The 21,356-nt window shown below is 38.0% G+C and overlaps 2 protein-coding genes across 5 annotated transcripts; one reads left to right on the top strand and one right to left on the bottom strand.

Annotated features, from left to right (window-relative positions):
* Positions 1 to 138: 138 nt before the first annotated feature.
* LOC113712141 (lysine-specific histone demethylase 1 homolog 3) lies at positions 139 to 11,648 on the bottom strand. Its single transcript, XM_027235433.2, has 9 exons — positions 11,450 to 11,648; positions 8,724 to 11,055; positions 7,092 to 7,233; positions 4,617 to 6,959; positions 4,401 to 4,494; positions 3,504 to 3,925; positions 1,784 to 2,494; positions 1,459 to 1,533; positions 139 to 807 (listed from the first exon to the last, which is right to left on the bottom strand). The coding sequence occupies exons 2-9, from the start codon at positions 10,961 to 10,963 to the stop codon at positions 742 to 744; spliced, it is 6,093 nt and encodes a 2,030-aa protein (XP_027091234.1). The 5' UTR covers positions 10,964 to 11,055; positions 11,450 to 11,648; the 3' UTR covers positions 139 to 741.
* A 594-nt stretch (positions 11,649 to 12,242) lies between these two features.
* LOC113710993 (protein DECREASED SIZE EXCLUSION LIMIT 1) lies at positions 12,243 to 19,758 on the top strand. 4 transcript variants are annotated; one of them, XR_011822050.1, is made up of 14 exons: positions 12,243 to 12,631; positions 12,843 to 12,988; positions 13,129 to 13,191; positions 13,498 to 13,569; positions 13,730 to 13,786; positions 14,709 to 14,872; positions 15,271 to 15,329; positions 15,409 to 15,499; positions 16,730 to 16,796; positions 17,508 to 17,590; positions 17,698 to 17,789; positions 18,476 to 18,651; positions 19,077 to 19,140; positions 19,548 to 19,594. XR_011822050.1 is itself a non-coding variant. In XM_027234100.2 (14 exons), the coding sequence occupies exons 2-14, from the start codon at positions 12,885 to 12,887 to the stop codon at positions 19,650 to 19,652; spliced, it is 1,128 nt and encodes a 375-aa protein (XP_027089901.1). In that variant the 5' UTR covers positions 12,243 to 12,650; positions 12,843 to 12,884; the 3' UTR covers positions 19,653 to 19,758. The 4 variants fall into 4 exon arrangements, 3 of the variants coding, with proteins under 3 accessions (XP_027089901.1, XP_027089903.1, XP_027089900.1); XM_027234100.2 differs by having other exon boundaries at positions 12,243 to 12,650; positions 18,476 to 18,582; positions 19,548 to 19,758; XM_027234102.2 differs by having other exon boundaries at positions 12,243 to 12,740; positions 18,476 to 18,582; positions 19,548 to 19,758.
* Positions 19,759 to 21,356: the final 1,598 nt, after the last annotated feature.

Below are 21,356 nucleotides of genomic sequence, written 5' to 3'. Positions count from 1 at the left end.
CTCCTTAAAAACAACACAACACCCAAATGAAAGGTTATATTTGATCATATAATTGAAAATTAAAGTAATAATTCCATTTCTGAAATCTTCGTAGAACCAGAAAATATAATAAAGCAAGAGAGCATAAATGCCTTGGAATAAGTATGGCAAATGTCTGTACTCCTGTAGCCATTAAAACAATTCTGAGCTGTACATATGTCAAAATTAGGAAAACATGTCATTTCTCATCTACAAGGATCCCTGAATGGAAAAATTAGGGGTCTTCACTTTCTAACCTAAAAGATACAACTGATGAATTATGATGAACAATCCTAAATGTATTCTGATGCCTATCAGGTGGGATTTAAATCCACAACATTTCATATAGCACCCATGTTCAAATTTTCACCACAGGAGGCCTTTGCCATCCTGTAATGTAATTTCCTGTCACATTTTGGGACATATTGCATTAAACCTGACATTTTTTTGAAGAAACAATAGTAGGATTTGGTCGCCCCAACATAACTGTGTAGATTGGAACACAGTCACAAGAACTATTAGAGTTCCATCCTGAGCTGCATCCTTTAATTTACCAAAAGCTTGTTGGGTAGCTTGGATAAAGAAGTCAAGGGAAATCCAAAGGACGCCTCATTCTCACATGCAGGTGGAAGCCGAGGAAAGATCCACAAGGGAACAATCTTCTGCATCCCCAACCATCAGATAAGCCACCAAAAAACTATGACCAGCCATTCCAGGCAATCGTCATGATTTCACAGCTGGCTTCATCGCCATGTGTCTTTCAATCAATTTGTCCACAAATGCACGAATCTGCATCGGAGAATGCAAAGAAACTTGCAAAATTAAACAGAAATAATTACAGAAGTAACTATTATTTGACCAAATGTCTGAAAGCAACACATGCAACAAAATGGAGAGATGAAGAATTAATTAGCTAACCACTTAAGAAAACAAAAGCAAGAATACAGAAAGTTGACTAGAAGAAAAAGAAATAACGCTAACTGTTTGGACAGAGACAGGCAGGCAAACCCCAAACCTGAGTAATCATAAGCTAGTAATGAGACGAAGAATCTCCTCATGTTGGTTCAGTTTCGCTTCTTTTGGACAAAGTTCATGGAGGACAGACACTTAAGAATCAAAAAGTCCAACATAATTTCATATCTCATTAAACAAATTTCCTAGAAAGCCAACCACCACCAAGACAGGAAAAAAAAAAAAAACCAGCCCAAAGAAAAAGAAAAAACTGTGCAAAGAGGCTTTCCTGTTATAGCAACAAGCTGTGTATTAACACCAGGATTTTCAAGCCTCCAAGGGAGGACATTTTACAAAAATTGTAGAAACATTCAAACCCAAGCATCCATTTGCAGTTTACAGCATGACAATGCATCGACTTTGGAAGCAATCTAATGTTGACAAAACAGATCTACAAGATATTTCACAAATGAATAAATGAAGCTTTACCTTGTTTTTCCGTTTAAAATCAAGGAATTCGGAAACAGCCATTGCTTTCTCAGCATCAGTGGCTTGTTCCATTACCTGAAATTTGCTCAAACAATGTTAAATTCATAGCATAAACTATCAGAGAAGGAAACTTAAAACCACTTAGTGAAAAGGCAGCATGAAAACTGAAACTTTCTGTTATTAATTCCATATCTGCTGCATAACAGAAATGACTCAATATCCAAACAAGAAGAAATCACAGAGCAAAGTAGCACTTTGCTACTTACCGTTAAGGTGATTGTAGAAAAAAGGGAGAACTAAAAGTAAAAAGAGGAGGAATATCAACCTTAGTAGCAGTTTTCTTCATTATTGTCTTGTAACCTTCTTTGTCAAGTTTCCTTGCTTTATAGAGAGGCATGAGTAGTGAAGCGACATAGTCCACAACAGCCTGTTTGATACGCTCAGCTCCTCTAAGTTGATTTTTCACCAATTCCTTATTAACGGTAACTTGTGAAACTGAGCTCTCATTTGCTGGGCCATCTGGCTTCTTAGCAGGTAACTTTAATGTTGAATCCTCCTCATCAGTTAAGTGCATTGTCTGATGGTAGAAATCAGAATTAGCAGCAGCTGCCTGACATTGCCATCTCTCAATGTCATTGTAATCTTTTGTTCCAACACTACCAGCACTATCAACCCAAGCTTTGGTGAATAGGCTGTTGTCAACAGCCACACTTTCCCCTGAGTGCTCTCTAAAGTTCAACTGGCAGCCAATCTCATTTGACTGGCTATGCTGTGAATGATTATCAACAGACATTCTTGAGGGATCAAGGTTGACACCAGTAGCAGAGAAATCGACAGACCAGTCCCTGACTCTGCAGTTCCTGGAATCTATTTCTGATAGACAGTCTTGTTTCCCAAATGCACCAGCAGACCAATTCCTTCTGATATCAGCATCATCCATACGTGAGTACTGTTCCCGTCTAGCAAATTTGTGAAAAGAAGGTATCTTGGGAAGATGCAAAGACAAGCCACTCTTGGCACCAGAAGAAGCATATGCCTGAGATAGGGAATAATCATTCAGTCACTAAAAAATTTCTCAAGATGCCTATAAGAGTAGTTAATGAGCATGGGAAGGCATCCAATCTTAAGAGCCAATTGACCCTCCAAGCCCAGCCATCAAAAAAAGAAGGGAGGGGTTAGGGGCAGGAAAAGACAAGAAGTCCCAACAACGAATACACTTTTCAAAATATGGCAAGTCAACCAAATCAATCAAGGTGCAGCAAAGTTCAAAAACACCCAAAAGTCAGGTATGAAGAATTTGCAAAGTGAAAAGTCAAAAAGCTTTAAATTGCAACAAAAAAGGGAGTCCAATAAAGTCAAAAAAGGAAACCCTCATGACATACGTGGTTATCAAAAGATACCATTTAATCAACAGACCACACCAGATTGGAAAGCAAGGCACAAGAAAATAAGCAATGTGGCAATGCCCTAGATAAATGCACAGCAATTACAGATGAGGCAAAGCCAAATATAAGTTAAACACAGGCAATAGTCAAATGTTTAGCGCCCTGGCTAACTCAGTGCCAGCAGCTGCAGTATGACCGCCCTGGGGGGAAGGGGGGCAAGTGTTGTTCGGATATCAACCATAAAAGGGCAGGTAATAAATTGACTTATTGATTCCTAAATAACTTGCGTTCAGTGATGGCAACATGCCAAAGCTTTTAAATGCTACTTCACCTGCAGGCCAACATCATGTTCATGTTCATTGATTGGTAAAATGCTCAAGTATTTATAACAGTTTCAGTACTGATGAAAACAAAAAATAAAAGTTTAGCCATATAAAGTACATTCATACAAAAAGTAGAGGATCTTTGTTATTAATCAGTCCAAGCCAGCATCTAGAAACCATGGCCCAAAAAATTTTCCTTTACAATGTATCAAATGCACAACTTGATTAGTGGAAATTTCTACCATCCTTTCCAAACAAATGCTCCATCCCCTTCAACTCCAAAAACAAAAGAGATATGCAAATAAAAAGCAGCATTTTTTATTAGGAACAAACAAACCTTGGCAGCAGCAAGAGCCGCAGCAAGGGATGCTTCTTTTGCAGCAAATGCAGCTTTTTCCTCTTTTTCCTTAGTTTCCTCTCCTGTGGTATTTTGCCTTTCCACTGAACCTTCAGAACTTGATGGTTTAGCTTCAACTGTTGGTCTTATAACATTAGAACTTGAGGCTAAATGATTCCTAGAAGACGAAACTTTTGGACTTCCTCTGTTCTCTGGAGCAATGTGATTTGTCCGCAAAGGTGGTTTCCCCAGAGCTTGAGATGATCTATTCTTAAAAGAATCAACACCAGTTGGCTGCCTCAATTTTGAGGCCTTCTTTTTGCGGAATATTTCAATCCACACACGAACAAGCTGGCTTGCTATAGCACGAATATCACGGCTGGTGTGTACACATACTTTTTCTTTTACAGTCTTCCCAATTCCTAAAAGACAATGAGATATCATAGTGAATAAATCTTTAAGACTTGCGAAGCGGAATTTAAGCCTAGGATCCGCATGGAAATTAACTTGGGAAAGAAAGGGACAAGGCATGCATCTGACAAGAACAACTTTGTGCCATGAAATACCCAATCAACCTTTTGAACATGCAAATATTTTTCTTTCAGCCTTTCCTGAGACTTTAACTTCTAATCATGATACAGGTATAAATCATTTTTCTTTAACTGTAAGAGAGAGACCAGTTACTGAAGGAATTCAACTACTGGAGCTTCAACCAATAAAATGCTAAGAGAATCAACAGGGATAGAACTACAGCATGATCTTAAAACCGATCTTCCTTATAAAATAGACCTTTATGTGATTATTAGAGAATCAAAAAGAAAGAAGGGTACTTTGTTTTCACAGGGAGAGATTTGTATTTTCAAAAAATCAATGAATAACAAAGAAACTTCCAATCACCTGAAAGTCGAACTGCAAGCAAATCAGTCGAAACAAGTACAAGTAGACGGACACAATGACGCAATAGCTGAGTGCCATCCTTCCCCATGGAGTCCTGTTTGTAAGAATCAGAAGTCAAACCACCAAAAAATGAGTAGACACATGACATTCATAACATAAAGTTGACATCAATGATCAATGATCAATGTCACAAGGAAACATTCCAGTAAAACATACCAGCATCCATGAGTTAAGCATGCTTAGGCCATCTTTGTTTCCAGCAAAGGATTTCAAGACTTGAACGGGAAGCTTCAGCAACTGCTTTGCCACATGCAATCTTCCTGCAGTAGTTTTTGCACTGTAAAATAAATCCTGTAGCAAACTCTTCTTGGTCAATATTTGAGTCTGATCCAAAGAATAAGCCTCAAGTCTGTTCATGATGTCCCTAATTTCACTCCTCTCAATGTCTGAATGTCTCTTTGCGGCCTCCATGGCCTCTGCTTCAGCTGTATAATCAGTTCCAGTGTTCAATATGTCAATGATGCGGACAGCCTCACGAAGTCCACTCATCATTGCCCCGCCAACTGTGTCCGGATGCTCCTTACAAGTAGCTTCACCAGCAAAAAATAAACAATTCTCAACAGGCCTACCTAACATATCATAGTCCTCTCCAGATGACCCCACAGCAACATAGGAGTAAGCCCCATAACTGTAAGGGTCCTGCCCCCAGTCAGTCACTACTGAAGCAACTGGATCAGGTACAGCCATCTCTCCAAAAAGCTTACGTAGAACAAATAAAGCATGGTTTACATGATCAGAAGAACTCATCTTTTGGCCATCCATAGCAGCTTTGCCAACAACTAAGGCTATAAGAACAGGGGCCCCAACAGTTTTCTTGACATTCCAGAACATAAAGCACCATCCTCTTTGACTTGTTTCTTCAGCAGTGGCACCAAAGTAATCAATCGAATCATCCCAAAAAACCTCAGAGAATTCCATGACAACTTTATTAAGAACACCAAAACCAAGCCGCTGGATTGACAAATACTTCCACTGCGGTAATGGTGGAGAAAACTTGATGGTTTCAGCTTTCAAGCATCCCAGAGGCACTGTTATCAGGATTGCATCACCAGAAAACTCACTGCCATTTGATGTACAAACTTTGACCTTCTTAGACTTGTCATCATTGCTCATGCCATCTGTCTGCCCATAAATAATGTCCGTTACAACATGATTTAAGTTGATGCTAAGCCCCTCCCCCAATGAATCAACGACAGTGCCATAACCCCCTTTAATCATACAATGAGCTCCACCAAATCCTCCATAATCGTCATCTTGGTTCCAGTGAGGAAGAGAGACTTCTTTAAGCAATGCAGCACAACCATATTCCAGATTGGCAAAATGCCAATCCATAACCCTTCTCTCAAGAGGAGCCAAGATCTCTGTTTCACCACTATCACCCTGTGGAACTTCATCATCGGTAGAAAATTTTTCAAAGGCCATAACAGCATCCAAAGATTTAGGCAGTTCAGTATTCATGAGATTCTTTCCCCTTCCAAAACGAGCCATACAACGTCTTTTGAGGGCATATTCTAGACCCTCCTCAAGAGACATCCGCATTGCATTCTCCCCCTTCTGAGCTATCAACAATATCATGTCATCTAGGAGGCTGTTGTATTCTGCTTCCAATGCTTCATCGACATCGGCCGGAACTTTTTGACCAGTTGCTGTATCATAAAGAGGACAATCACTATTCAAGACAGTCAACTCAAGGCCCAATTGAGCACAAACCAATGAAGAAGGGTCAGCTCTTCTTTCAGTAGCTACATCTGCCTCAACACCAGTAATAATGCTAGCACCAAGATCCACTGGAACTGATAAAGATGAGCGATCGGTATAAACTCGACCCCCAATTCTACTCCTAGCCTCAAGCACGGTGACATGAAAACCTTGACGCTTCAAGTGCCTTGCAGCCGTTAAACCTGCAGGACCAGCTCCTACAACAATAATTCTTTTTCTGGTATCTAAATCACATATCCCAAAATGACTCTGGTCATCACACGAGCTAGGTTGACGATTAGAATCTTTTTCAAGTTGTGAAAGACCACAAGACAACAATCTGCCAACCTGTGCTTCACTTGTAGGAAATGAATCAGGATTTTCCACAGGAAGTATTCTACTCTTCTCATCTTCACTAGAAGGATTTGAACCCAAATAATCTGAGCTGACTGTTTCACCAGGTATTTTTGCATCAAAAACACCATTTTCCTCATAATTGACAGCAGGAAACCCCTCATGATCAGTCTGGGCAGAAATTTCCGCAGCCTGAAGATTAATGTGTCCCTCATCTAACTGGGATTTAGCCATTACCTGTTTCTCATCACCCAATGCAGTGTCATTCTTCTCCATTTTGGAACTCTCTGGATCTCTAATCCTCCCAAGGATAAAGCAAACTCCATCATTTGCATCAGCAACAGGAGCCCCGGATCTCTCCACAAATTTTTCCTCCTTTAAAAGTTTCAAGTTATGTGCAGAACCATTCTCGGCCTTTTCCAAAGCAACACCAAAATTTATATAACCCTGTCAAAAGGTGGTAGGAATTTCAAACATGAATCTTGGAAACACATCAAAATGAGACCCCTAAATTAAGTTAAAATGCAATGCACTAAACTTAACAAGCATAAAAGAAAACAATTTATGCTTCAAACTTACCCATTGGTCAAGAAATGCATAGATATCTCTAACTAGCGACGCACGTGGTGATTCATCCACCAAAGCTGTATCAGACACTCCACATTCTGAAAGTGGCAAAATGCGACTGACATCTTTGTTCCAAAGACTTAGAATGTTATTCCTACACCATATTGAAAAAGGTCCAAAATAAGAGCTAGAAAATTTTGCAGCAGCAAACTACAAAAACAGATATAATCAATTGACAGCATGGATCAATTGAATAAAACAGCAAATAAAAAGAAATTTAAAGTGAAAGTTGTTCATTAAGCCATGTCAAACAATGTATTATTAAGTACAAAATTAACTAGTCTAATTATCCCAAACAACTTTCATTATGAAGCGGATACTAGTTACTGAAAGTGATTTTAATATCTTTTTCCTACAGAGACCTGAACAAGGTTATACCTGAAATCGAAGAATCTTAGAGCAAAATGATGTACAGTTAGTAGGATAACTAATACGTGTTAAGGATCACATCCTTGTATTTACTAATTTTGCTTGAGCAACGAGATGATTAATCCAAAATGGCATTCTTTCAACATGAAAAGCTTACCACTTGACAAAGCTAAGCAGAAAGCAACCAGAAGAAATGCAGCTTACAGAAACAGCTACATTTGCTGCTTTTACTCTCAATAAGGAAATCAAGATAAACATAATTGGCTAGCCATCCCTAGCAGAAAATAAAACTCTGATATTAACAAAAATTTATCCACAAAGTTGTACATTTAGGCCGAATCCATGCTTAAGATTTGGTACAAACTTAACAATAGATGTATTCAAAGCTTGAGGATTAACTTGAAAACAGCATCAAAAAAGTTAGTAGTAAGTTTGCAATCTCAAATTTAAATAGTGGAAAAAGTACCAGCAATACAAAACTATTATAGTCCACTGTCTTACGGCCAGGCACAGAAACCCAAACAAAGTTCTTTTCCAAGAACTGAGTTCATAATGCAATCCCACATTGGTGCTTAAGCCACCATAAAGCTCATATTTACTACATACATATGTATGGCTGATTCATCCATTCCAACTCTGACCATCTCCTTGCTTCATAAATGTGAAGTTCTTCTCTGGTCCAATTGTTGGACAACAGGTTCTTAGGTCAAAATAGAGTAGTGTAGGTTTCTTACAGGATGAAATTCTCTACCACTAACTTAGGGCATGGATGCTACTTTACTCGAACCTTATTCCTCAATAAAGCCAAGTGAGATTAAGGAATAGCATATGGCAGAGAAATGATATCAAAACAAATTACTTCATAATCAACAAACTAGGCCAGTTTTAAATCAAACTAGCCTAATTGTTACAATTCACAATTAGAGCCACAAGAATCCTATCAGGCCCAGCAACAAAACAATAAAGAGGAAAGAAAATCAGAAACACCTGATCAAGTGAAAACAACCAAGGTACTTTCAAACATGTAATACCCGTAAAAGACAAATAGGAGTTGATAGTTGATAGTAGGTGATTATAAATATCGGATCCTCAAATCTTTACAACGTAACTGCAAACATGTGGTAAAAGATGGCGTATGCAAACATCTAAATAAAACAGGCAAATATAAGGAGAGAAATTTTTGCAAACACAAGTATATTAAAGTTAAGTAATGACCTGCAGTCTAGATATTCCTGCAGCCCTCCTTTGCGCTTCAGTACCTCCTTAAACTTAAGTTTTTCAACTGGACCAACTGCATGAGCTCTTAGGCCAGCTGATATGGCTGCTGCTCCTCCATTTTCAGTTTCTGAAGTGTTAGACAGAGAACTCAATTTTTCCCTTGCTGTGGAAGACTGGAAATCATCTCCAACCTGACGGTCAATGAGAAAATCTTGCCCATGAATTAGGATCTCCCAGTCAGCATCACCCTCATACGCCATATCTCCAAGCCTACGCTTCCTAGGCTTGCGGCGCCCACCAACTTCTGTGCTGTTGGTTTTATTATCGGGATCAGGAAACAATCCTGCATCTTCTGCATAACTGTCATTAGAATCTGGCACGTCTGATGGTGAAGAGGCTCCCTTAACCTCTTCCTCAGCAGAAAAATAGTCCAGACTTGGAAAGGATGCATCTTTTGACACTCCATCAAAAGGTTTATTTTGGTAAAAGCCAGAACTGCATTTATCATTCAAGATTAAAGAGTCATTGGGAGTTCGACATTGAGAAAGCTGATCGGCTTCACCCACGTGCCTTAGGGGTCCGTCCTGTTGCTTCACTCGAGGAGCAAATTCATACTGGGTGATTCCACAAGCTGATGCTGGAGATAAACTACCCTCCATGACATCTTCCTTTTCTGAAGAAACTGAAGCAGTATCTGGCTCTGCAGTGCAAATTTCCATGTCATGATTTGAAATCTTATTGGGTGAATCAGCTGTAGAGAATACATGAGCTTGAGCAGAATATTGCCCAGGCGGACCAGAATTTGAATCATCAGCCGTATCCATCTTCCCCGCAAAAGTTGTTTCATCTCCCATTTGAGATATTGATAGTTCCAAAGTCTCTCCACAGACCTTTCTAATGGAGCTTGGGAATTTATCCTCACATGACCTGTTTAGTGAGTCGTGATCTAAACAAACCTGCAGAAACTGTTTACCAACACTATTGCAAGTTCTCTGCTCCAAGTTTGATGCATCATTACTTGAAGTAAAATCTGACCGTAAATTTTGCTCATTATTGTGCACTCGCGCCAAAGGACCCTCATCAGTATGATGGTTCTCCAATCCTTCCGACACAGAAACAGCAACTGGAACTTCCATTGCATGCAATAAAGCACTAGTTCTTTCCCCTGAACAGTGCTCAGAGCGACATGAAATCTGTGTATGAGAAGTCAATCCAGCACCTTGGACTTGCATGAAGGTATCAGAACATCCCCTTAAACTAGATTGAGATCCTTGGATTTTAGACATGGGAACTAAATTATATGAAATTCTTTCAGATGATGTGTCATCTACATCGTCACTGGATCTACTGGAAAATTTTCGCTGCAAAATTTCATCATCCTTATCGGCACCCACTGTTAAACCTATCTTACCTCTACCAGATGCTAGATGTGAATACTGTTTAGACTCAGCTATTTCATTGGCCAACTTCGAAGCAGATCGAGACTTGCTAGTTGACTCAGGCATAATATCTTCTGAGACGCCATTACGGGAAATTTGAGTTTCATTTCCGGATTTCAATCTCAAAGAATTGCACGATTTCCTAATGAAACCAGATTGTGCCTTGCGGAAAAAGGCAGATAACGGATCTTCTAAACCTTCCTCTAAGCAGTTACTAGGACAGTCTCCTAGCCCTAAATCCACATCCTTCTCATTCTCACATGAACCCTCACCAGAAGGCTGGCAATCTGAAATATTGTTAGACGCAGAGTCAGTACTGACATCCTTTGACACTGCTGCAACTTTGGGTCTCCTATCTTTCATTCTAGCCCCCAGTCCTAAGCCTTTGTCAACTGTATATCCATCATCATCTACTTTAACTTTTTCTATAACCTTTGAAACCAAATCTCCAAGACCCGGTTTGGTAAGAGATTGAATTGATGGTTCTGCCACAGTACTACCTAACCCCCCTCCAACCACCAGAGCAGGCCCACCTTCCTTCTTAGGAGCTCTCAGCTTCTTCCTAAAGCTTGCTAATGTGTCGTCCATGCCAACCAAATCCTGATCTTCAACCGACAATTTATCAACTCCTTTCCCTTTGTCTTCACCATCTGAAACCACCTTATTCTTTTTGGGGTTTCTTTTACTTTTCAGCTTCAAAAATGACCCAATAGGTTCATCATCATCTGAATCAATCCCAATTTCAATCCGCTTTACCCTTTTCTTCAAACCAACCTTGTTTTTTTCTTCCCCTTCCATCCTCACTAACCCTAGGGTTTTTGAACAGCGTCTCTCCACATCGAACCCCAGCCCCAAATTCTCCTCAAACTGGAGCCATCATTCAATTATTCCTGAGGGAATCCAAACAAGCAAACTTCAATATCACATTTACCAGAAACCAAAACAATTTACCTTCATCTGTCAATTCACAAGTAACTCAACCCTAAAATAAAATCCACAGCAAAATTCTCAGCTCTTTAACAAACTGCGACCGCCACTCAAACCCAAAATTTTCACAGGAAAATTAAAACACTACCTATTCTCAAAAAGAATTAAAATATCGACTTCAAAACAATTGAGTCATCCATTCGGCAGTTTTCATACTCATTAGTTCCACTTATACAACAGAAATTACAGCTATTTACAAAATCACAAGAATAAAAAAAACAAAAGTGAAAGCTAGGGTTTTGTGCGAAAGGATACGAACTCAACCGACAGAAGGCGTGAAAAGGAGGAGGATCAGACCTGAAGTGGTGGAGCTATGAATAGGGCTTTTTTCTGCATTAACGGAAAACGAAGACGCCAAGACGGAGCAAGGAGCGAGCGTTAAGCGTTTCCTGTGGTACGTGACTTTTGAGATGGGAACGTCGTCGGCTGAATTCTCGAGCGCGCTGCTTCTAGTGTAGAGTGAGATGGTGGATGATTTTTCGTGTTTTTCGTTTTCTCTTTTTTACTTTTGCTTCTTTCCAAGATTATTGTGATTAATAAATTTAGTACAGTGCATGATAATCTTTTTTGTTAGTTAATTAAAGATAATGAGTTGGCTTATTTTACCGGAAAATTGGAATGGGGCGCTTTTAGCGTGTTTTCACTTTTCATTTGAAGGCGTAACCTTTTATTTCCGTAGGTGCATTTTGAAGGCACAGTACTTCTTCGTCGTATTAAAAGTATTGTACTTTTTATTTTAAAATATTTAAAAATATTTAAGATATTAAAAAAATCAAAATATCTTTTAGTTTTACTTTTCAATATAACCCTTATTTCTAGTTTTTTTTTTTTTTATAATTTATGCGAGAGGACTCGAATCCGAGACCTCTAATTTAGACTCCTTCCCCTTGTACTATCCAACTCAATCCTCTCCGATTCTTCTTTCTAATCATATATGCGTTACCATTTAAATTTAAATTTTGAATTTATGAGGGTAAAATTTTTTTAAAAAATGTACAAAAATATTATAATCAAATCACTATTTTTAAAAGGTTGGATTCCTCAAACATTGACTAAATAATTGATGACTTGTATGTCCAAAATTGTTTAGTTTCTTTCACGATTTTCCAAAAAAAGAGAAGAAATAGAGAAATTTCAAATTCTCTAATCTATTTTTGCCTCAAAGCCCTCCAAACCAGAAGGTCCAGAACCGAATCGTTCAATCCATCCTTGCGTAGGACTTGACGGGAAAGCTCAAAAGTGGACGTGACAGGAGACTCACGCCTTCGTATTCGCCGTTGACGCCAGGACTTGACGGGAAAGCTCAAAAATGGACCTTCTCACCAAACCATTAATTAATATCTAAAGTCAACTGATCCATCCCTTAATATTTAATCCCACACCAAATTCCAAACGTCTGATTATGATTGGAAATTCGTGGAATCAGAATCTAGAGACTAGAACTTCGAAGAAATTGCACGCTTCCACACCCTCCCACGAGTAAGGACAGCATTATTCAGTATGCCTTCTGTTTACTCGTACAAAATTAATACCAGAAATTTTTCCTTGGAGTGCATATCTTGTTCATAATCACCCATATTAATCAAAAGTAATTGAACTCTTTCTCCTTTTTCTTTTTAATTAAACGGATGTGCAACGGTAGAGATTCTGTAATTCTGATAAGGTGGTTGACAAAATGCTGCAATGGCAGGCTTTGCGTTGGAAAGCCATAAAGGAAGAGGAAGATTACAGAATGAGCAAGAGACCTCCGCCGGACCCGGTAGCTGTGCTCAGAGGCCACCGTGCATCTGTTATGGACGTCTGTTTCCATCCCTCCAAGAACATACTGTTCTCTGGGTGTGTACTTGTGTAAAAAGTTCACTTTGCCGTACTTCTAGCTGAAATTGTTAAATGACCGTTGAACATCTATTGCATAGATTCAGACGTGTTCCTAGATACTTCTTGCGTATAATTGGTTGGTGCTTGTTTTTCTACAGGGCTGCAGATGGTGAATTGCGCATTTGGGATAGTGTACAGCGCCGGACAATTTCATCTGCATTGTAATGAATTAGAATTTAGTCAGATAGGACGCATTATTTTGTATTATTTCTTACACGAAATATGTTCCCAATGAACTATTCAAATAACCCTTTGTTATTTTTATGTTGGTCACAATTATGGAAGCCGGATTATGAAGTATAAGAAATTATCTATTGATTTAAAATTCAGTCTTTCACTTTTGGTTTTGTGAATGCATAACCAAAGTCAAAAAGGTAACTGAAAAGTGATCAATAAAAGAAAAATACAAAGATCATGAGAATTATTATGACACATGATATGTGATAAAATTTTGTGAATGATTACAGGGTGCATAATGCAGCACACGGGATTATTGGTCTTGCGGCTAGTCCTTTGATTGGAGACGACAAAGTAGTTAGGTTCATTTCCTTTACTCACATACTTTATATTGGTTTGTGTCATCATACATGGATTACAATTTTGTAGGTTACTTGTCTGTGTTTATGTGGCTCCAAGTGACTTCATGCATTTCTGGTTTCTTTTGGTGCTTATTGGTCTCTGTGGCTCTGATATATGCAGTCAGGGCAGGGATGGAACTGTGAAGTGTTGGGATATTGGAGATGGGGATCTCTCCAGGTATTTAGCTTTCCTTCTGGTTTCTACTTGTTTATGTGTGATTTTGGGGTTCAGTTGTTCCTAAGATGCAGAATCTAATGAAATGTAAGCATAATGTCATGTTCTTAGTGCTTGAATATGGCAGTTTTGGTTTGAAAATTGTCATCAGCTACATTGCTTCACCTTATATTTTAGAGGTACAAGTCGATCAACTGATAATTGGAAGTAGAATAGATTTTTTGCATGTTACTCTGCTGCCTCCTCTCCATGTGGGAGTTGGATTAATGAATGAACCAAATCAAGCTTGCAAAGGAAAGTTAACCATATGGAGTATTAATCATCCCCAAGAGGTTCAAGCAGCAATTAATTGGATCAGATCCTAACACTCCTTTTTTAAAACTCAAAGCATTGGGAAAGGTAAGAACGTGCCTATGCTTGGTATACCATTTTCGAACAGCAAATTGGGGTAACACAACAAATATCTTTTGCCAGTAAGTGGTCCAATTGCAAATAAACAGTGAAGGTTCTATTTGTCCATCAGCTCCTTCTTGTGTTGAAATTTCTATGCTTTATTTATCTCTTTGAACTGTTCTCATCAACTGGTTTGAGTTGAAATTTCTTTTGAATGTTTCATGGTCCAACAAGTAAAGCAGGTATAGAGGGGCTGGTGAGGTTTGTAAGCTCATGACAGAAAAATTATCCAACTTTAATTCTACTAACTTCTTATGTGACTGAGAAGAATTGACGCATTTAAGTTGTACTGGATTTTGAAGCAAACAAAAAATACTCGAAAATTACTTGACAATCTCTTTTGTCATTGACCTTTTTAGCTTGCTGCATGCATGACTTATTTTTTCACTTTAAGTTGAAATGAGCTGATTTCTGCCCTTTTCCCCTTTTCAATATAAACAAGCAGGTTAAAATCTAGTTTTTGTTTGAACAGGAATCCATTAGTTACAATTAAAACGAACTCTTACCATTTCTGCAAGCTTTCATTGGTAAAGAAATTTGCCTTTGGCCCACGCCAAACTGGAGTACCAGAAAATTGCCAAGATGCAGCGGGTGGGGAAACTACATTTCAAGGAAATCAAATGGAGAGTATAGAAGGTCTCTTCTATACTCTCTCCTTCTCTCTCCTCTTTCTGATCCCATTGCTCTCAACCTTCTTTATGTCCATCGTTATGTACAATCTACCTGTACTGATGTTCCCAATGAGCTTCCCTTCTCTTAACCTCATGCTGCTTTTCAAATTTATGAACTATACTTTATATTTCACTTTTCATATCTTATGGTTCCACTCAGGTGGTTCTGTAGCATTCTCCCTGACAAGTTTTAGTTTGGCACTTGAAGAAATTCATCCTGAAGACAAATTATCTGTCATATTTATCCTAGTTTCAAACTCATCTATAAGGAAATACTGTTTAGGAAATTTAGTTCTCCTCAAAAGTGCATGGCAGTGACGACACTGATGAAGATTGACTGATATATATCTTTTTATATCTTAGATAGCGAGCAAGTAAACGGACCAAAATATGTTGCCGTTTCGGGGAAGCAGTCTTCTGTGGTTAGTTCATGCTTCTAAAAGCAGCTTATCATGCAACTATAGTTTCCCTGGATATGACCTCTGTGATCAAATATGCTAGGTTGAGCTTTGGGATCTTGCAAGTGCTGAGAAGTTTCTGCAACTACCTCATTTGTCTTCTGGCTCACCTAACACAACTACGAAGGCTAGAGGTCAGATTCTTAACTATCTGCCAATGTTTTACTGGTTTAGTGAAATTACTGTATTTTATTTGTTAACAGTGTAGTTTACTAATTGGTAATGTACTTTATATTTTTAAACATTATTTTAGGTCATTTATGTACATCCCCCGCCTTCAGAGTCACTTATTAGTGCACAAAATTAGACAATAGTATGAAAATTGAAAATTGCATATTGACACTGAATATAGAAAAGAGACGATTCAAGAGAAGTAACGTCTGATGGGGGGTGTAGTACAATACCCTATATTGATTGTTGAAGAACTCATGATCACTCATATGGACTTTGATTTTTACCACATCATATTAGAGAAAATTCATGTGTCTGCCAACTAATAGTTTCTGAAGAAAGTTTTTGAAGTTACTGTTCGACATTTATTTTTTGGACCTTTAATTTATTTGGACATCTATTTGGACTCAACATTCTTTAGCATTATTGCATAGTTTCAATCTTGTCAAGTGATCAATCAGGATATTCTATTGTTAATAACATATCTTCATACCCATCGGCTCTTTTCGAGATGAAAGTTGCTTAGACAGTAAATAGAATATGTTACATGTTGATGCAGTTCTAAGAGTTGTCTGCTGCTTGGTTCAGTTGTGAAGCCTATCCCTAGAAAATTGAAAAAAAGATTAAAATCCGTATAGAATATATTTTCTAAAGTGCCAGCACAGCATACTTTCAGTTGCTATGTAAATGCTATTACACCTTAAGATAATTTTAGAAATTTTTAACAAATATCAAAAGTGCTGTACCCCATATTTTTATGACCATGGATCCTTTTAGTTTTAGTTTATCCTTACAATCATTAATGATCTAAGATTTTAGCTCCGAGGACTTGGACCATGGAGGGGTTTTGTCTTTGCTGTTTGGCATTCTCCATTTTTTTTTCTCACCATGTAAATGGTCTCTCACTTTCTTAAACTCTGATTCTGTAAATGATAACCTGCACTTTCTTTGCAAAGTGACCTGTTGAATGCTCTGGATTACTATCCTGGAAAAAAAATTTGCTTGTAATTTCTATTTATTTCATATATACTGAAGGCTTATCTTATTTATTTTTTTGCTTATTCCCTCCCCCCCCCCGGTTTTCTATGTTAATGAAAGTGTGACAATATGTAGGCTAGCCCTGTCGTTGTCTCCCTTTATTTTCCTTGCGGGAAGTTCTGTCTATCTGCCCCTAATTTGATATCTCACCCCAGGAATGTGCATGGCGCTTCAAGCATTTTTATCTCCTGAATCACAGGGCTACCTAAATGTTTTGACCGGGTTTGTCTTCATTTTATTTGCTCATCTTTTTTCTGCCTTGGGACTCAGCTTCTATTGCAATAGGGTGGAAAGGCTTATAGAATTGGGGGAAGGGCTTGTGCTCATGATGGCATGACAACAAATGATTGGGGAAACCCATGAATGCTATCTTTATCATTGGATATTTCCTGATGAGTGTGGTACAGGCTTCCTTAAAGAATGATTTGACTGGTTGAAGCTGCTTCCACCTCTGTCGCTCATCTTAACTGATAAAAATCACCCAAACTTTTTTGGCATTCAGGTTACTACTCCTTACCAAAAATCTTAGCTTTTAGATATGAAGCAAGGTCACCATATGAACAAGAATCTATTGGTCAAAGCCTCATGGTTTTTTTTCGAAAAAGGATACACAATGTACGGCCCCTTTATTGATATATAACATCCAGCCTTTTCTTCGTCATCCTTTGGTCTTGGAATTATGACTTTTGTCACAAAAATGGTACAATCGACAACCTTTTTTCCCCTAAAAAACCATGTCTCTATGACTGTTTGCCGCATTTTATCTGATTAAGTGGCTTTATAATTTTTTGAGTTGCTGTGATTGGTAGATGCTTGATGTCACTGGAACAGTTGCTTAGAGTCTGCATAGAGCAGATGTACCTTACATCTGATTGAAATTCTTGAACTATCAAATGAAGATTATTCGCTCCCTTTATAGTTTCAATATTTTAGATATGAGGATGGTTCCATGGCTTGGTGGGATGTAAGGAATCCAGGGGTTCCAATGAATTCTGTTAAGTTTCATAAAGAACCAGGTATAGTGGTGCTGGCTCCATATATATCATGTTATTTGTTGAGTGCAACTTTTCTCTCCCCAAGAAACCCAACAAAAATAAATTGAGATCTTGTTCCTTTTTTGCAGTTTTGAGCCTTTGTATTGACGGGGCATGCAGTGGTGGTATCTCTGGGGCTGCTGATGAAAAACTTGTGTTTTTCTCTTTGGATTATCAATCGGTAAATTCAGGCTTGATAAATTCTTATCCCTATCATGTTAAGTCACTTTATTGCATGGCATTTTTACACTTTCAGCTAACGGGATGTGGCATGCTGCTGTCAGTCATTACTTCCTTTGCCTTGAAAAAATGAAATATGAGAGAAGATAAAAATATCATGTGCCATTTATTGGCAGCTCCTCTATGTTGTTTTCATTTCCTGTTCTTGAAGTAAATTTGATGCTAATATACCTCAATCCAGCAATCTTTTGTTTTGCAATTGGTGACTATTTAACATCAGAAGGTGCCTATTTTGAACTTTAATTTTCTTAGTGTGAGGATTACTGTTTTCCTTAATTTTGCATTCTTGACTCCCAAGTGGTCTCATAATAGTCTTCTCCTCCTCGTCTGGCAAATGCCAAGTGATCATGAGACGTTATGCTCGTTTGTAATGTGTTAGATGCACCTTACTTAAAAACAAGTTCAGAACTTTGTGGTTTGCAATTTTGAAGGATTTAAATTGCAGTTGGTCTAAAAATGATGATTGAACTGTAGTTTGAACTTGAGCTGCATGTGATAGGTATCATTGACATGCAATATTTCTTTGAGCAGTGGCCAGCGGGCAGGAGGAAGAGACTTTTTGTCTTTTTTAACGCCTTGAATTTCAAATTTCTAAGTTATTCATCTTTCTACCGGCTTGCGATACAGGGATCAGCACTGGTCAAGAAAGAAATTACATTGGAGCGACCTGGAATAGCAGGAACATCAATCCGGCCAGATGGTAAAATTGCTGCATTTGCTGGCTGGGATCACCGGTTAGTCACTCTTGAACTTTTTCTGTGAGCTGCCCTGTTCAGAAAAATCATCTTTGTTTTTTCCATATGGTAAGCTCATCAGTATGAGAGCAAATCTATGGCATCGAATGTAACAATTATTTGTGTGCTACTTTACATAAAATTTTATTCATTATAGGGAAATTGGGGAGGAGATGAGGTATATTTGCCCTTCGTCCATGTATTTTTTAAACTCATTCCAAGTTCTGCTGGATCTTTCAAAAGCACAGAAATAATCTCATCTCCTCCCCTGCCCCTTGGGTGGATGGGTGTGAAACCAGCCTTGTTGAGTTCTGGTGGCTGTTTCTGATAAGATTGGCTTCTTTGAATTATAGTCATGGTTTTGGCATTCCTGCATTATCTGAATTCTATACGTTAAACTTGCAATAAAGCATATCACGTACTACTTATCAGACCAAGAATTTGAGAATTTTTTACCAATCTTAAGCAGTATATGTTCATCCCTTTGGTGACAGAGTCAGGGTTTACAATTATCGGAAAGGAATTGCATTGGCCATATTGAAATATCATCATGCCACGGTATGCCAGCTTTTCTAATCTATATCCGTTGCTTGTTGTATAGTTTTTTCATCCAACATACTAGAATTGTACTCCTTTTGAAGATAAGCGGCCAGAACTGGGTGGATTTTGTTTGACCAATCGCTGTTCTGGGAAGGTTATTTGTTTGAATTAGTTATTAGAAGTGCAGCTAACTTGTTTTTCTGGAACATCGATGCATTAATGGTTGATCGTGTCTCATTTACTGCTTACATGCTAAGATGAAAAAGGTAAGAGAGAGATTTACTTTCTCCAAGCTGCACGTAGGAGTTGAAGTTCAATGATACTTGCCCAGAAGTTCAATCAGCCTTTAGAGGTTATAGAGCTTGTTATTTCTGTAGGGGTGCTTGATCTCATCTTAATGTATAGCGGGTACTTTTTTTTTGCAGTGTAATGCTGTTTCGTTCTCCGCTGATAGCAAATTATTAGCCTCCTCGTCGGAAGACACAACCGTGGCAATGTGGGAACTGTATCCTCCTCAAACTGTCACTTGAAATCCGGTCGTACGGACAGACATTCAATGGTTTTATAATCAGCAAATATTGTTAATGTGATTTCGACTTTGTGTCCTCCGCGTCAAACATTAACGCATTTTGTTTCGTTCTTTTTTTTTTTTCCCTGTTTTATGTGCTCTAATCTAAAGGTTTTGATCATTTTTTGAAAAACAAATTTTTCATGTATAATGTTATAGTAATACACAAACAAAAATAATTTTAAAAATACCAAAAATAGCCTTAAAAAATAACCTCATTTATAATGAAAATTTTTTATCCACATTACTACAGTAAAATATTTTAAATACCCGCTAGAGACTTTCTTTTACTGCTTTTCAAGGTTGGACTCCCGAAAAACTGAGCCAAGGAAAGGCTAGACTTTTAAGACTAGTTTACATTTTTTTTCTTTGATGTTGGATTTTTGATTGGCTAGACTAAGTTTTTTTTTTTTTTTTTTTACTAAACATATTATTGTGTTTTTAATAATAAAATGAGTGCGACCTGTGAATTGACTATGCGAATTTGAATCATACTGCCCGGTGGAATGCCGAGTAACAACAAGAAGATGATCGATCCCTTGGAGCTCTATGTCGGTTGCTTCCTCAAATTTTCCTCTGCCATTAGATGTATGTCTAGTCGACAGCTGCCAAAATCGTCGAGGTGATGCTGATGGCAAAATGGCAATGTTGATTTTTGTGATCATGGGGATGTTAGTTTATATTACATTTCCAACTTCTTCTAATCTACTTCGCATTTCTCCCCAGCAGGAGTCGGACTGGTTCCGTAATTTGACGATTTCTTGCAAGTTCCGTTATCGATATTTGTGTGTTACCTCGCTATGTATTCTTAGAGTAAGATACTACACAAACTTGGGAGATTAGTCTGGTTGAAAAGTTTGGATACTTCTAGGTAAAAAATAATAATAATAATTCCAGTTCTAAGACCCCAGCCCAGATTGGCGTCAATTTTGTGAATGCAAGGCAGTTCTTTATCTGCTTTCTGGATTATTCGAACCTATAATCTACTCTCTGGATGATTCGAACCCATAATCTACAGGTAAAATGCCTTGCCATCATAAATGTGCTTTCTTGTCCAGTAAATGCATAACTTTGTTTCAAAAAAAAAAAAAAAAAGCAATTCTTTATTAGAAAAATTGAAACGTGACTCCAAATTGCTGATTTGACAAAAGTGGTACCAAACTGATGGTGTAGCCACTTGTGCCTGGTAGCTAGCCTGGGTAATGGACCCAAAGAAAAGAGATACTTACTTCTTTCTTAAATAAAATTTAATGCTGGTCCGGATTTATGAATTCATGAATTTTAATTTCCTCTCTGTCCCCAGTCCTGTTGATATAGAAGTTGTACAACTATATATATATATTTATTTATTTATTAACGGTTCGAAGTTTTTAATGGTAGTAAGTACCCTCTCACAAAAAAAAAAAAAAAAAAAAAGAGAGTTTTAAATTGTAGCATAATACAAGAACAACTGGGCCAATTCAAATTCCAACTCGAAGCCCAACACCAGTGGCCCACAGCCCATCCGAAGACCCAATAGAACAAAGTCTTTACTTGTCCGTCCACGACAATTAACTCTGGCTGGTCCCTTGGATTCTAATGTACAAAAACGAAAAATTATTGAAGCAAATAAATATCTCGTCTGATTTTTTTTTTTTTTTCTCGAAGGTTTTCAAAGATGCTTCTG

The sequence above is a fragment of the Coffea arabica genome, chromosome 10e (assembly GCF_036785885.1).
Source record: "Coffea arabica cultivar ET-39 chromosome 10e, Coffea Arabica ET-39 HiFi, whole genome shotgun sequence".
NCBI classification, from domain to species: Eukaryota; Viridiplantae; Streptophyta; class Magnoliopsida; order Gentianales; family Rubiaceae; genus Coffea; species Coffea arabica.
The sequence above is the reverse complement of the archived record's forward strand: the minus strand, read 5'-3'. Positions and strand labels throughout refer to the sequence as shown.